Genomic DNA, 14226 nt, shown 5'->3' with positions numbered 1-14226 from the left:
ATATTACTACTGTGCATCGTTCTCAAAGTTCTCTACAAAGTAATCCCTAACCGGATATAGGAGAAGAATGACACAACTCTCCGGTGGCAGCAAGCAGGATTCTGTACCGGACGATCTCATGTGGACCATATTGTAACGCTCCGTATCTCTGGAGCAAATCAATGAATCCCAAGAATCTCTCTAGTGTTCATTGATTACGAAATAGATTTTTTTCAGCACGAGTCGTACATTTATCCAACGAGGCTTGCCGAGTTGAATAAATACGAAGAGTGCTGAAAAAATCGAGTTTTTGCAACGAGTTCCATACAAAATTTTATGCAATGATTTTTTCATAATGCAATCCATTTGAGTTGCATAATGTTCATAATGCAACTCAAATGAGTTGCATTATGAACATTATACAACTATTTTTCATTATACAACTCATTTCAGTTGCATAATGAGCCAGTTCGGAAAAAATGGTCATTATGATACCAAAATGAGTTATATAAAATGTAAATTATGATACTGAATTGCATAAAAGCTTTTTTGCAATTCTGCACTATAAAACTTGTTTTTCACTTGCCGTTTCAGTATCACTACGGCCTACTTTTCGTTACTGAATCAAACAATTGCATTATGGTTCATATTGCAACTCATTTGGGTTGCATTATGAACCATAATGCATTTGTTTGATTGACAACCACGGTCTCCGCGGAAAGAGCTTGGAAAACTGTGACGGTTATTGCACGGCTTGCTTGATTTGAATTTCATGTCTAGCATGATGGAACACGTGGGTATTCCCATTGAGTCACCGGGAAGTACGATGATACTGATGGTAATCATCATATTCCAATGAATAGTTTTTGTCATTGCAAAAAATGTTGTATGCAACTCGTTGCAAAACTCGATTTTTACAGCACTCGTCATAATTATCCAACGAGGCTTGTACGACTCGTGCTGTAAAAATCCACATTTTGCAACTCGTTGCATAAATAACTATTGATGCAGAGACGGGAACGAAATTTACAAGCATGCGTTAGATTGGAATCCATCAGAACATCGCAGCCTCAGCAAGGAAATAAAGGAAGTCGTCAGAAATTTGACCTGGCCACTGTGGCCACTTTGGTCAAGGAAGTGGGTCTACAAAACGAAACGCAACGCTGGTAAAGATCGGAAGCCACTCGCAATGGTGGAAATGATCGTTGTTGCAATTCAGTAAAAGGGTGCAATCGAGATAAGCTGCGACAGTCATAGCACAATTTGTATCGCGCAAAACGTCGGATTCACACCCCGGACAAAAGTATTGATATCCGGCACCATTATTTGCGGGATGCGTTGAACCGAAAAAAAAACATTGAATTGACCTACATTCAGACTAGGTTTGGTCAAGCGGCAAGTAAACTTGAGCCTCTGGTAGAACTTCCTCGTTTAAGGTGCCGGCCAGAGTGGACGCATAACGCTGCGCGACGTGAAAACTTGCTCGCAAAGGAATAACAATGAATAATAACGAGCTGTCAAATCGTATGGGAAATCCGCGTCGCGTCGCTTGACGCGTCCATTCTGGTCGTACCCTAAAGCGGAATAAGCGGCTCACGCTATGTCTGAACCAGCAGATTATAACAGTTGTGCTGAAGCCTTTGCTGCATTCGGACGTGCTTACGTTAAGCACCGTGCGCGTTGAATTATCGATTCTATTATCGTGTTGTTTGGATGGCATCTGTTTTGCCTCGTTATTATTGTAACAATGGTTGTTACTCTTCGCCAAAACACCTTCAAAATAGATCTTCGAAACTTTGAAAAGCGTCCGAGTTTTGAAGATGTACAGTGTATCAAACAATTGTCCGTACAGCATTTTTTTGGTCAAAATTATTTTTCATTCAAATGATCATAACTTTTTTATACGTCAATCAAATATGCTGAAATTTTGATAAATCACAAACCATATATTGAAGCTCCATTGGTGAAATTTTGAACGAGATCGAATAAGTTTTCTTAAAGTTATAGAACTTTTAGTAATACTTATAAGATTTTTTAACACATTTTTAAAACATTATATCTCGATATGTACTCGATGAAACTTTTTCAATTTTTTTTGTGATACATCTCATACTTAAGGCTTTCATATGCAGCTTCGTTTGAGGTTTTTTATTCACTACAAAAAATATAAAAAATCTGTATATGTTCAGAATGTCATTTGGAAATTTATCATATTTTGATCAATAAAAGTGCCAAGTGTTTTCAACGTTTTTTAACTCTCCTAATACAATATTTTTATACAGGACCTACTAAACTACATATAAAGAGTAGGTCCTATGTATTTTTCGTTCAATTAATGCACTTTTATTGGTGGAAAACGTTTGGCAGATTTTATGTGCAAAATAAGGTAAATTTTCAAACATCGTTAACTACATATGCACATTTTTAATATTTTTTGTAGTGAATATAAAACCTCAAAGGTAGCTGCAAATAAAAACCTTAGGTATCAGCTGTAACACACAAAAAATTGAAAAAGTTTCATCGAGTACATACTGAGATATAATGTTTTAAAAATGTGTTCAAAAATATTATAAGTTTTTCTAAAAGTTCTATAACTTTCAGTATACTTATTCAATCTCGCTATAAATTTTCCCAATGGAGCTTTAATATATGATTCATGATTGGTCTAAATTTCAGCATTTTTTATTGACGTATAAAAAAGTTATGAACATTTGAATGAAAAATTATTTTGACCAAAAAACTGCTGTACGGACAATTTTTTGATACACTGTACATGATTTCATCTTTCGAAGCCTTGCGCTCCGACCGACACAAGTTCAACGTTTGCAAATGAACCACGTTCAGTGTTGTGTGCATGTGAAATGCAATGATCTGGAGACTGCTCTAAAGGTGGTAGAGCAGCATAACGACCGTCACGAGCTTGAGGTAGCTGGTAAGCGGTACAAAGTTCGTTTGTCAATGGACGACGATAGAATCGAGATAAAGGTTCACGACCTGTCGGAGAATGTCTCAAATGCAGACATTGCTACATTCTTCCAACAATATGGTCAAGTCCATACTGTGAACGAAGCGGTATGGGGTAAGCACTTCGCTGGCAGAGGCATTCCTTCCGGAGTGCGAATTGTGCAAATGGTTCTAAAAAACCACCTGATATCCTACGTCACAATAAAGGGTGAACAAACGTATATTTCGTATTTATCCCAGCCGGCAACGTGTCGGCATTGTACCCAGCTGGTACACACTGGCAAATCATGCACTGCCAACAAAAAAAGCTTGGCACAAGCAGCGTCCAACAAGATCACATCAACCAACTTGGCCAATCCAACCGTTTCCATCACCCCCTCCGTTGTAACATCCAAGGTTGTAAAGAAGAAAGGCACTGATGAGCTCCAAAATTTGCAACAAAGGCTTCCACAACAACAGTCTAAGCGAGTAGTATCCCGGGTCGATGATAGATCACCACCACCGTCGAATGAGAGATCGCCACCACGGAAGAAAAAAGACAATAAAGCAGAGCCGGCTGTGAAATCCGTTGTGCAGAATGAGAATGAGAATTCTACCGATGACGACGATATGGATACCACTGAAATACCCGAAGAACCGGACTTCGATGAAGATGCAGACAAGTGGTTCGCATGGATGCAGAAGTATTACAAACGTGTTAAAAATAAAAGTAGAATTGAATTGTAGTTTTAGTTTATATAAAATATGTATGCTTGGTCGACCTGAATGACTCACTTGAGTTAAAAGGTCGTTAATAAAACAAACAAACAAACAACAAACAGCAGATTATAAAAATTGCATGTACATCGGGTTTCTTTCCATAAAACATCAGTATTCAAGCTATATTTTCATTTGCAGAAAGTTTCAAAATATTCTATCGGGGAAATTTTGATTTTTCCATCTTTTTGACCGTTTTTCATACAAATTTGATTGAAATCCTCATTTTCGGTCAATTTCTCTCCCATACAAAATGTATGGACAAATTTTCACCGATAGAATATTTTAAAACCTTCTGCAAATGAAAATATAGCTTGAATACTGATGTTTTATGGAAAGAAACCCGATGTACAATCAATTTTTATAATCTGCTGGTTCAGACATAGCGTGCAGCTCTAATAAATAAGCTTCTTTTTGTGTCACTCAATGTTCTGCCGAGCTCCAGGCTGCAGCATGGTACACTGACCCCACACGTATGAATCATCTAAGGGTTTTTGCATCATTAAAATAATAATACAGAAGAAAATAAACCATATATTTCAATGTATTAACAATCAAACAGTAGGATTATGTCTATACTTCTAATTCAAGAACACTTTGCTCGTTGAATGTAATGAAAAATGTTAAAATTTTGACTTTCTACAACAATGCCGGAAACCACAGTTTATGAATCAGCAGAATACTGGCCCACACATATGAATCAGTTGAGACACTATTTATGAATCACCGAATTTTTGGCAAATCTCGTAAAGCTCATGTCATTATACGCCTCAATGGCTGCAGAATCATCATCTCAGAACACATAAGGCGCCGTCCACAAATTACGTAACGCTCTAGGGGGAGGGGGGGAGTATGGCCGAGCGTTACGGTCCATACAAAAATTTTAGGATTTTCATACAAAAAAGCGTTACGGAGGGGAGAGGGGGGGTTAAAAAATCTTGATTTTAGCGTTACGTAATAAATGGATGCTGCCTAATAGACATCTGCCAAAAAACTGAATCGATTTCAGGCAGGTGTGCCTACTTTTATGATGAACAAAACTCCAACATTCACAAAGTATTCACAAATTCAATTGGCAAGGTCCTGAATACTTTATTTGCGCTAAAAGGTATCGCAAAACTGGTATCGGAGAGGTTTAAAGGCTATTTATAGTCAATTATTGAAGATCGGGGTCCAGAAACGTTTTTCATCCTTGCTTGCTATTCTCTTGTGGTGTTATCAAATCTCCTCTATTTAGTGTCACTTAAGGTTCAAATGAATAAGAGGTTGATTTCATCTAAAATCTCCCTTAGATCCAAGTTGAGACCACCAACCAAGGATGCTTTCACTTACCTGGCAATCTAAATAATTAATTTGTCTTTCGCTTAGTTTAGTAGCTTGTTACCACAATAATGTGATGTTCGGCAAACTTGTAAGGTAGAGTTTTTCCTACAATTATCGTCAAGGACACCATATTCTAACTCTTGCGGCGTGAAAGTGTTAGTACCACCTACTGTTACTACACAATTTAATTTTTCGATCATTTAGTTACTAGCGTTCTCACGCCATGAATATGGGAGTAAGAACATGGTGTCCTTGGTGATAATTATAGGAGCAAAAACACTTCCCTACAATTTTCCGAACATTACATTGTAGGAACAACTGATTTATACATACATGAATTAAAAGATTGCCAGGTTAGTGAAAGCATCCTTGCCAGCAACATGTTCTCAAATTCTGTTTTGTACTGTCTCATCACACATGTTTCAATCAACGTAGTCAAAAAATGTACAAAATCCTTTGCTTTGGATCAATGATCGTTCCTGATAGACCCTCCATCAAGTTTCCAGCAGCGATAACAACATAGAAAATGGCATTGAATCTTGCTAAGGTCATCCGAGTTCTATAAGACGCTGAGCATTTTTTTTACGAAAGTTGAAAAAATGGTGGAGTATATTTGTAAATAGCAAAATTTCAGCCGATTTTTGCCTGATTCATAAATTGTGTTATACCCGTTTTTTTCCCACAATTTATGAATCAGGAGTTTTTCTCAATTTTTATGTGAAACCGCCATTCCACATCACTTTTCCTTCATAAACATGCTGATTCAACATGTTACAGTAGGTTGGTGCTCGATTTATCCCCAAAAACCATCACAGAAACGTCTAAATAGTCAGTTTTTTTCTAATCGACAACAGGCGTACGTCTTGCAAAAGCGACTAAAAAAGTGGAAAGAATGACAGCATAAAAATCATGCCGACAATATTCGATGATTTCGGAAGCAAAATCGGATTCCGCGCTGTAACAACTATTGTGATGTTCGATATACACAAGTATTTATCCAACAAAAATATTTTTTAGATGTTTTGTGGCAAGTTACCTTCTGATTTTGATATTTAAAGCCAGATGATTCATAAACTGTGGGTGATTCATCGGTGTGGGATCACTGTAGCCCGCTTTGTTTTTTCTCGGAAATCATTACACGTCTGGTCGAGCAATTCGTTCCGTCGACTCTTTTTCACGTAGTGGATGGTGCGCCGTTTATGCTTGCGCTGACTGTTCTTCTCACAGGAAATACTTTTATTGTCCAGGCTCTACTGATGCTACCTACCTATTTGCTTTGCTGTTTCCTGTTGCAGAAGGGCGTACCGTGCCATGCCCTAATACCGTGACCTTAAGAATACCCTTCACTTCAAAGAGCCCTGTAAAAATCAATAATTCATGTTTCTTAACTTTTCAAACGCTATATTATTGGTTATTGTGTGTATTATGTAGAATAAATATGATTAATGGACTTCCAAATGTTTAATCCATTCTTAAAATCAAAATTGTAAAACATAGCATTGTTCCTAATACCGTGTATGTGACCCGCATACATTGGTGGTCTTTTGAATCATCACTATATCAATCATACTAAGTTCATACTTAAAAGAACCCGTGCGTCAAACGTTGCCTAGAGGTTTGTGCAATTGATTCATAAAGTAAAAAGTATCAATAATATTTTCAGTTTGCAAGTTTTAGCCGAAACACGGTATTTGGAACACAAAAGGAACCATGCCCTAATACCGTGTAGTGGTACTTTGCACTCACATTCTGTAAATATTTTTAATTGCTTGTTTTTGTAAATATGTGCCAAATTTGTTACGCCTAACTTGAGAAGGTTTAATATGCTAATGATTGAACTAGTTACTCAGTTAAAAAAATAAACCATTTAATAAAATATTTGAGTTTTTTGTCAAATAAACGGTATTAGGAGGCACACGGTATTAGGGCATGGCACGGTATAGCTATGACAACCGTTCCAAATGTTTTGGAATTAATATTAACATCATCTGCAAAGCAGACAAATTTGTTGAATGGTATGATAATCGTACCATCTGGTGGATTCACTAACTGGTATTTGGTGGAATTCTTTTGAAATAACAAGACATTCAATTTAATGGGTCACATTTATTTGTTCAACACGTCTTACCTAAGTTCTCATTTTTCATAAATGAACCTTCTTCCATATTGACGATTCTATCTATCTACCAGTTAAATTGACATGTGTCAAGTTATTTCTTAGCCCAGCTTTAACATTTTTCAACCTCAATAGAATCTTGGATTTCATCTCTAGCCTGCTAACCTAAAACCTTTGATTCTGATGGCTATCATTTAAAAAAATAAACCAGGGCTGCAATCGCTTAAAAATAAAATATGCCTTCTTTTGTATGGTAGAAAATCGTCCTGCTACTCAAATAAGTCAATTCACTTAAACCTAAATAAAAGAGAAAAAAATCTATCGGGATTCATCTCTCCCTCCTGCGTAATCGTTTCTAGCATACCCATCCAGGGGGAAGCACTCGCATTCTCCTTAATATCACAACAATGTATATCACAAACTCTACAAATATATGTTTTCTGTTGAAACAGCCTCAAACCGATCCGATCGATTCGACTGCCCGCATCTTCTCCCATGGTGCGTTTGTTTGTAAGTTAACCTCTAAATAAAAAACCTAAGGCTTTCTGCATCCGCGTCTATCGTATGGAAGATTTGCTAATGTGTAAGTTTCGTTAAAATTCTGGGTATGGGCTTTTAAGCGTGGCTTAAATACATCTGCATCTCTTATAAACTTACGATACTAAACTTAAACTAATTTGATACTTTCGGTACGGTTGTGTAAGTGTGATGTCTGTGTGTTCCTGTTAGGCGTTTTCTTTTTCTTTACTGGGAAAGCGTCTCTTACAGCTGTGGCTGTCCGTTTTCCGAATTTTGTTGCCTCGTTTCACTACTACTGCTGCTCGTCGATTGCAGTTCGAAGTCACAGACTAGCGAAAAGTGATCCGAAGGGTACTGATAGCATGGCGTACGGTCCTGGCTGATGTCGTCACCCGACGGGAACATGAGGCAGTTCTTCACCTGTGAGATAAGAAATTGTTGAGTAAGTTGCTTACAGATTGCAGAAAAAATGACAAATTGACGACGAGGGATTCTAAATAGTTTTAAACAAGCCTTGGCTCACGGGAGTAGACACCAGCACTATCGGGAGTATCTTGACACTATGTATTATAATCTCGACGACCTATTAAGCACTTCACTTACCGTGATTTGATCTTTGGAATAGAAAATGTAGTCAATGGTATGGCAAACTTCGCCTTCCTCTCGTATTTTCCACGTCGTGTAAGGTGGTTCGTATGCGGCCGACACTTCAGCCTTTGTCCTTTCCGTGCAGCTCAAGCTGCAGTCGTCTTCGACGCTGTGATTCGAGTCTATGCTAGGTCGGTGTTCCATAAGTGGAACTATGTTCACCACGTTCTGATCGTTTTCCTGCGCCAGCTGAGGGAACTCCCGAGACAGCATATCCGAGTAGGCACTACCCAGCTCCAGTGGCTTATAGTTCAACACTGTGCTGTAAACAGGTTCTATTGGCTCCGCGTTGAAGTCCCCGCAAAGGATCACCGGGCGCTTGTCGGCCACTCCATCAATAAAGTATAGCAAATCTTTACCCTGTTCGTTTCGCAACTTCGACAGCAGCGCTCCTTTCCTAGCTTTCAAATGAGTGGTGGTCACACAAATCTCCTGATTGGTGTCACGGGTCCGGAAGAGGGCCGCTATTGCTACCTGATTGCTCTGGACCCGCCACACCTCCAATATCCGGGTGAAATGGTTTAGCAGCTCGAGACGGTCCTTTTTGTAGAAAACGGCGCACCCATCTGGCCCGTTATTGTCGTTGATGTACAAGCATGGGGAGTCCGGTTTGGGGAAAAACACTCCATCGTAGTTTTGGGTGGCCAAAATTTTCTGGAGGAATTTGAAGTGATCCACTTCCTGGAATAGATGTAAAAAAGATGGTAAAGCTAAATTTATTTAAAAAAAAATTATGCGAACTTCTGAAGTACTATTTCAAAATACTAAGTATTTAGAAACCCTTTAGTATTTTCTAAAGGAACCCATTAAGGAAATTTAGGGAAAGTTTCCTAAAGGACTCTTTAGAGATATTTCTGCATGGATTGCTAAAGGAAACTCTGAAGGAAGTTCTTAAGAAATTCTTGTGACAATTTCTAAAAAAAACGGATGGAAATTTTTCTAAAAGAATCCGATTAATTTCTAAAGGAACCCCTAGAGGAATTTCTGAAGTAATCCCTGGAGGATTTTCTGGAGCAATCCGTGGAGAAAACTCCCGACAAAACTCACAAAAAAATGTGAGTTCTTCCTTCGGAAGGGAAGTACAGCGTGGGTCCCGAGATAAACTAGCCTAGGGCTAAAAATCTCGTTAATACAGATAAAAAAAAAATCTGAACATAAACAGATTTTTCATATTTTTTGTAGTGAATATAAAACCTCAAACAAAGCTGCATATAAAAGCCTTAGGTATAAGCTGTAACACAACAAAAAACGAAAAAAGGTTCATAAAGTACATATTAAGATATAATGTTTTAAAAACTCGTTCCAAAAGTTTTACTAATAGTTTTAGAACTTTCAGAAAACTTATTCGATCTCGTTTAAAATTTTACCAATGGAGCTTTAATATATTGTTTATGATTGGTAAAAATTTCAGCGTTTTTTATTGACATATAAAAAAAGTTATGAACATTTGAATGAAAAATTAATTTGTCGAAAAAATTGCTGTACGGACAATTGTTTGATATTCTGTATATTCATAGCTGTTCCAAAACAACGTTGAGAGAGCATCAGACAGTGTTACATTTGTAGGAATCCTCGCCGCAGCATTTGTATATCGGAGTATCTTCTTTGTATTTCTTCGTGAACCATGCAACTCGACGAGAGAACAAAGTCGCGCTTGTTAATTGATACAGAGCCAACAGAAGGGAAGAAAAACTGCTGAGTGGCTCATTTATCACTTCGGCATCCAAATACTGCCTTTGTGGAATTCCTGAAGAAATCCTTGAAAGGAATTCTAAAGTAATCCCTGAAGAGAATTTTTCAATGAATTCTTAGAAAAATATTTAAAAAAAACTGTGAGTCAATTTCGAGGGAAATCCTTAGATAAAGGATTTTGACGAAAGACATCTCTGGAAGAAAATTTGAAGAAATAACTAAAAGAATTTCTGAAGCACTCCCTAGACGAATTTTGGTGGAAGGAATCCCTGAAAGAATACCAAGGAAAACAATGTTTTCAAATGGGGTGCGAAAAACTGGAAAACTCACAAAGGTGTTTTTCTATAAATATATGAAGGCGCAAAAAAAAATAAAAACATCACATAGGCGAATTTCTAATACAGGGGATGGGATGTGTTTGGGATACACACAACGAAAAAATCAAAATTACTCGTGACGTAAATTTATTACACAGAACGTAAACAATTTAATGACGTAAATTTACAAGTCGTCTGACTTTATAATACGTCAATATTGTAAAATTGAGTTCAATATCACGTAAACAGTTTGTGAATCGTACATCATTACGTTTCATATGACTTAATATTCAGTTGAATGTGACAGAAAATTACGTCACTTGTGCGTTTAAATTTACGTCATATGTGTTGCTTGAATATGTGCATCCAGAGTGACGGAAATTTACATGTGTGTAGGCTACTTTTTTTTTTCTTCCACAAAAAAGTTCAATATGCTGTAACTTTTCATAGAGTGCATCAAAAATTCTCAAATTTTGACAGGTTGTCAACCCCTTATATGGTCGGCGTTCAGTCAGAGTGGACTACGCGATTTTTCGAGCAGGTAAAGATAAGCTGAGGAATTCGTTAAACCTGAACTTTTCGACGTTATTTTGATGCAGATGAATCACTACATAAAAAAAGATAGTATTTCTGAAAAACATGCCAGAGATTTGAGATTTCAAGTGCTTGCAGGACATTTTCTCTAAATCATTGGAAAAACAGATGGTCCGGTCTGACTTAACGCCGACCATATGTGCATCATTGGTATAAATTTGAGGGTTAATCTTTCATGAAGTTATACGCGTTCTGATAAAACACTATTTTTTTAGGCAACTCATTTTTTGAACTATAATATTTCCTAAGCCAGTGAACCGAATTGAATGAAATTTTTAACGTTTATCAACAATATATTGATACTTCATACAACGTTATAAAATGTAATATTTTCTCAGGACGTATAAAGTTATACCGGTTTGGCATTTTTACCCATACAGAAGAAAATAAGCCAAATTTACAATTGTACACAAAAATTACTAAATGTGTTTTTTCCTTTTATTGAAATAGGCTTTGATTTATCTTATTGGAGGTATCTCGAGAACAGAAGTAGAAAATCTTTGGATATCAAAACTTAAATTTAATGACATTGATGTAAAAAAATAACATTTTTTCGAGAAAGATCCAAAAAGTGTCAATCCTTGATAACTTTTTTCAACGTTCAAAAAGAACCTATGTTTTAATATCTTGTGAAGCATTAATATATTAGGGGGACTCACTAAACAGATTAAGTTGCTGCGTAAGCTATGATTTTCTGCTTATTTGAAATGTTTCATGATTTTGCGAATGAAATAATCAAAGATTGCCTTGGTGATCGCGACGTTTAATCAGTTTAATCAATTTAAACTGTTTAGTGAATCCCCTTATTGTTAATAATCGTTCAAAATTTTATTGAATTCGGTTCATTGGTTTCCGAGATATGACAGTTCAAAAATAAGTTGTCTAAAAATAGTGTTTTACGAGAACGGTTCTACACTCCCGATCAAAAGTTTGGGGTCACCCCCTCAAAAACATGCCCATATATCCGCCAATTTGCGTCCTATTTCAAAACCCTAGGTCGCATTCAAGAGATAATAAGTCAAAGTAACTTTGAACATGATTTAGGTGAAACTATTACAAAAATATTTGTATGTAAACTTAACCCAAAGTTGTCAAATTTTCTAAAAAATGAATATAAACTTACGGCAGTTTCGCTGGAAATTGGATCGACCAAATTTTAAGATGAGAGCGGTATCATAACTTATTTTCTATTAGCTTTCAATGCTATTTACCGAACTTGGCTAAAAATCTAGGAGAAAAGTTATTAAGTAAATTAAGTCTTGATGTCATCGACCAAAAGTTTGGGGTCACCCCTCAAAAGGATGTATCAGCCAAAAGTTTGGGGTCACCTTCGTAAAACATGGAAAAGTGATTTGGTGATATCTTCGTCATCTTTTATTCAATTTCAATTATTCTTGGCTTATCTATATATATAAAAATGAATTTCCGTCTGTCTGTCTGTCTGTCTGTCTGTCTGTCTGTCTGTCTGTCTGTCTGTCTGTCTGTCTGTCTGTCTGTCTGTCTGTCTGTCTGTCTGTCTGTCTGTCTGTCTGTCTGTCTGTCTGTCTGTCTGTCTGTCTGTCTGTCTGTCTGTCTGTCTGTCTGTCTGTCTGTCTGTCTGTCTGTCTGTCTGTCTGTCTGTCTGTCTGTCTGTCTGTCTGTCTGTCTGTCTGTCTGTCTGTCTGTCTGTCTGTCTGTCTGTCTGTCTGTCTGTCTGTCTGTCTGTCTGTCTGTCTGTCTGTCTGTCTGTCTGTCTGTCTGTCTGTCTGTCTGTCTGTCTGTCTGTCTGTCTGTCTGTCTGTCTGTCTGTCTGTCTGTCTGACCGCTATGGAATCGGAAACTACTGGACCGATCGGTGTGAAATTTTGTATGTGGGTGCTGTCGGGGCAGGGGAAGGTTCTTAGCTTGGTGTGAGAGCTCTCCGGTCTCTGGAACGGGGGGCTTCCATACAAATGACCTTGCGGGGAACGTCCCTATCGAGCTGCACGTCAAGAAACACAGTAGGCAGGCAGTACGACGTTTGCCGGGACAGCTAGTTGTATATATAACTAGCTGACCCGGCAAACGTCATATTGCCCTGTACTGCCTGCCTACTGTGTTTTTTGACAAACAGCTCCAAAGGGACGTCCCCGGTGAAGTCATCTGTATGGGAACCCCCCGTTCCAGAGACCGGAGAGGTCTCACACCAAGCTAAGAACCTTCCCCGGCCCCAACAGCATCCACATACAAAATTTCACGCCGATCGGTCCAGTAGTTTTCGAATCCATAGCGGTCAGACAGACAGACAGACAGACAGACAGACAGACAGACCGACAGACAGACAGACAGACAGACAGAAATTCATTTTTATATATATAGATGAATGATACTTACTGCATAGACATTGAACAACACATATTTGTTAAAATTTACATAGTAAAACTTAACGTAAACTTGCCTCATTTTTTGAAATGTGTTAACTTTACAAAACATTTTTATTTATAAAAATCGTTGAAAACGTTAATTAAAAACATCAAAAAAATTTAGTTAATTATCTTTGAAATGGGCCAAAAAGAACTAAAATTGAACTATAGATGACGAAGATATCATCAAATCACTTTTCCATGTTTTACGAAGGCTACCCCAAACTTTTGGCTGATATATCATATTGAGGGGTGACCCCAAACTTTTGGTCGATGACATCAAGAGTTAATTTACTTAATAACTTTTTTCTAGATTTTTTAGCCAAGCTCGGAAAAAAGCAGTTGAAAGCTAATAGAAAATAGGTTATATTACCGCTCTCATCTTAAAATTTGGTAGACCCAATCTCCAGCGAAACTGCCGTAAGTTCATATCCAATTTTTAGATAATTTTGCAACTATGGGTTAAGTTTACATACAAATATTTTTGTAAAAGTTTCACCTAAATCATGTTCAAGGTTACTTTGAGTTATTATCTTTTGAATGCGATCTAGGGTTTTGAAATCGGACGAAAATTGGCGGAGATATGGGCCTAAAAAAATGACATGTTTTTGAGGGGGTGACCTCAAACTTTTGATCGGGAGTGTATATTCAAGAGATATTAACCAATGGAGCTCAAATTTGTATCAATGATGCACATATAATAGGTTGATAAAAAGTCAAAATTTGAGAATTTTTTATGCACTCTATGAAAAGTTACAGCATGTTGAACATTTTTGTGAGAGAAAAAAAAAGTTTCGGGTGGGCAGGATAAAAATTCCCCAGAATTAAGAAGATTTTTCTTGCAATAAAGAAAGTAAAAAATCAGGAAATTGTGGAAAAACGCAACGCGGGTTTATCTCATTTTTTAAAATGGACGCAAGAGCTTATCATTTTATAC

General features: G+C 37.2%; 1 protein-coding gene across 8 annotated transcripts in view; it reads right to left on the bottom strand.

The window, feature by feature from the left end:
* Positions 1-7113: 7113 nt before the first annotated feature.
* Positions 7114-14226, bottom strand: part of LOC109398703 (nocturnin) — a 169661-nt gene continuing 162548 nt past the window's right edge. For all 8 annotated transcript variants that reach the window (XM_029859199.2, XM_029859201.2, XM_029859193.2 and 5 more), the window contains 2 exons: positions 8261-8986; positions 7114-8077 (listed from right to left, as the gene is read on the bottom strand). In XM_029859199.2, coding sequence (XP_029715059.2) covers positions 7901-8077; positions 8261-8986 — 903 coding nt within the window. In that variant the 3' untranslated portion in view covers positions 7114-7900. The remainder of the gene's footprint in view (positions 8078-8260; positions 8987-14226) is intronic.

Source organism: Aedes albopictus, chromosome 2, assembly GCF_035046485.1.
Source record: "Aedes albopictus strain Foshan chromosome 2, AalbF5, whole genome shotgun sequence".
NCBI lineage: Eukaryota > Metazoa > Arthropoda > Insecta > Diptera > Culicidae > Aedes > Aedes albopictus.
Note: the sequence above shows the minus strand (reverse complement) of the source record. Positions and strands in the feature narration are given on the sequence as shown.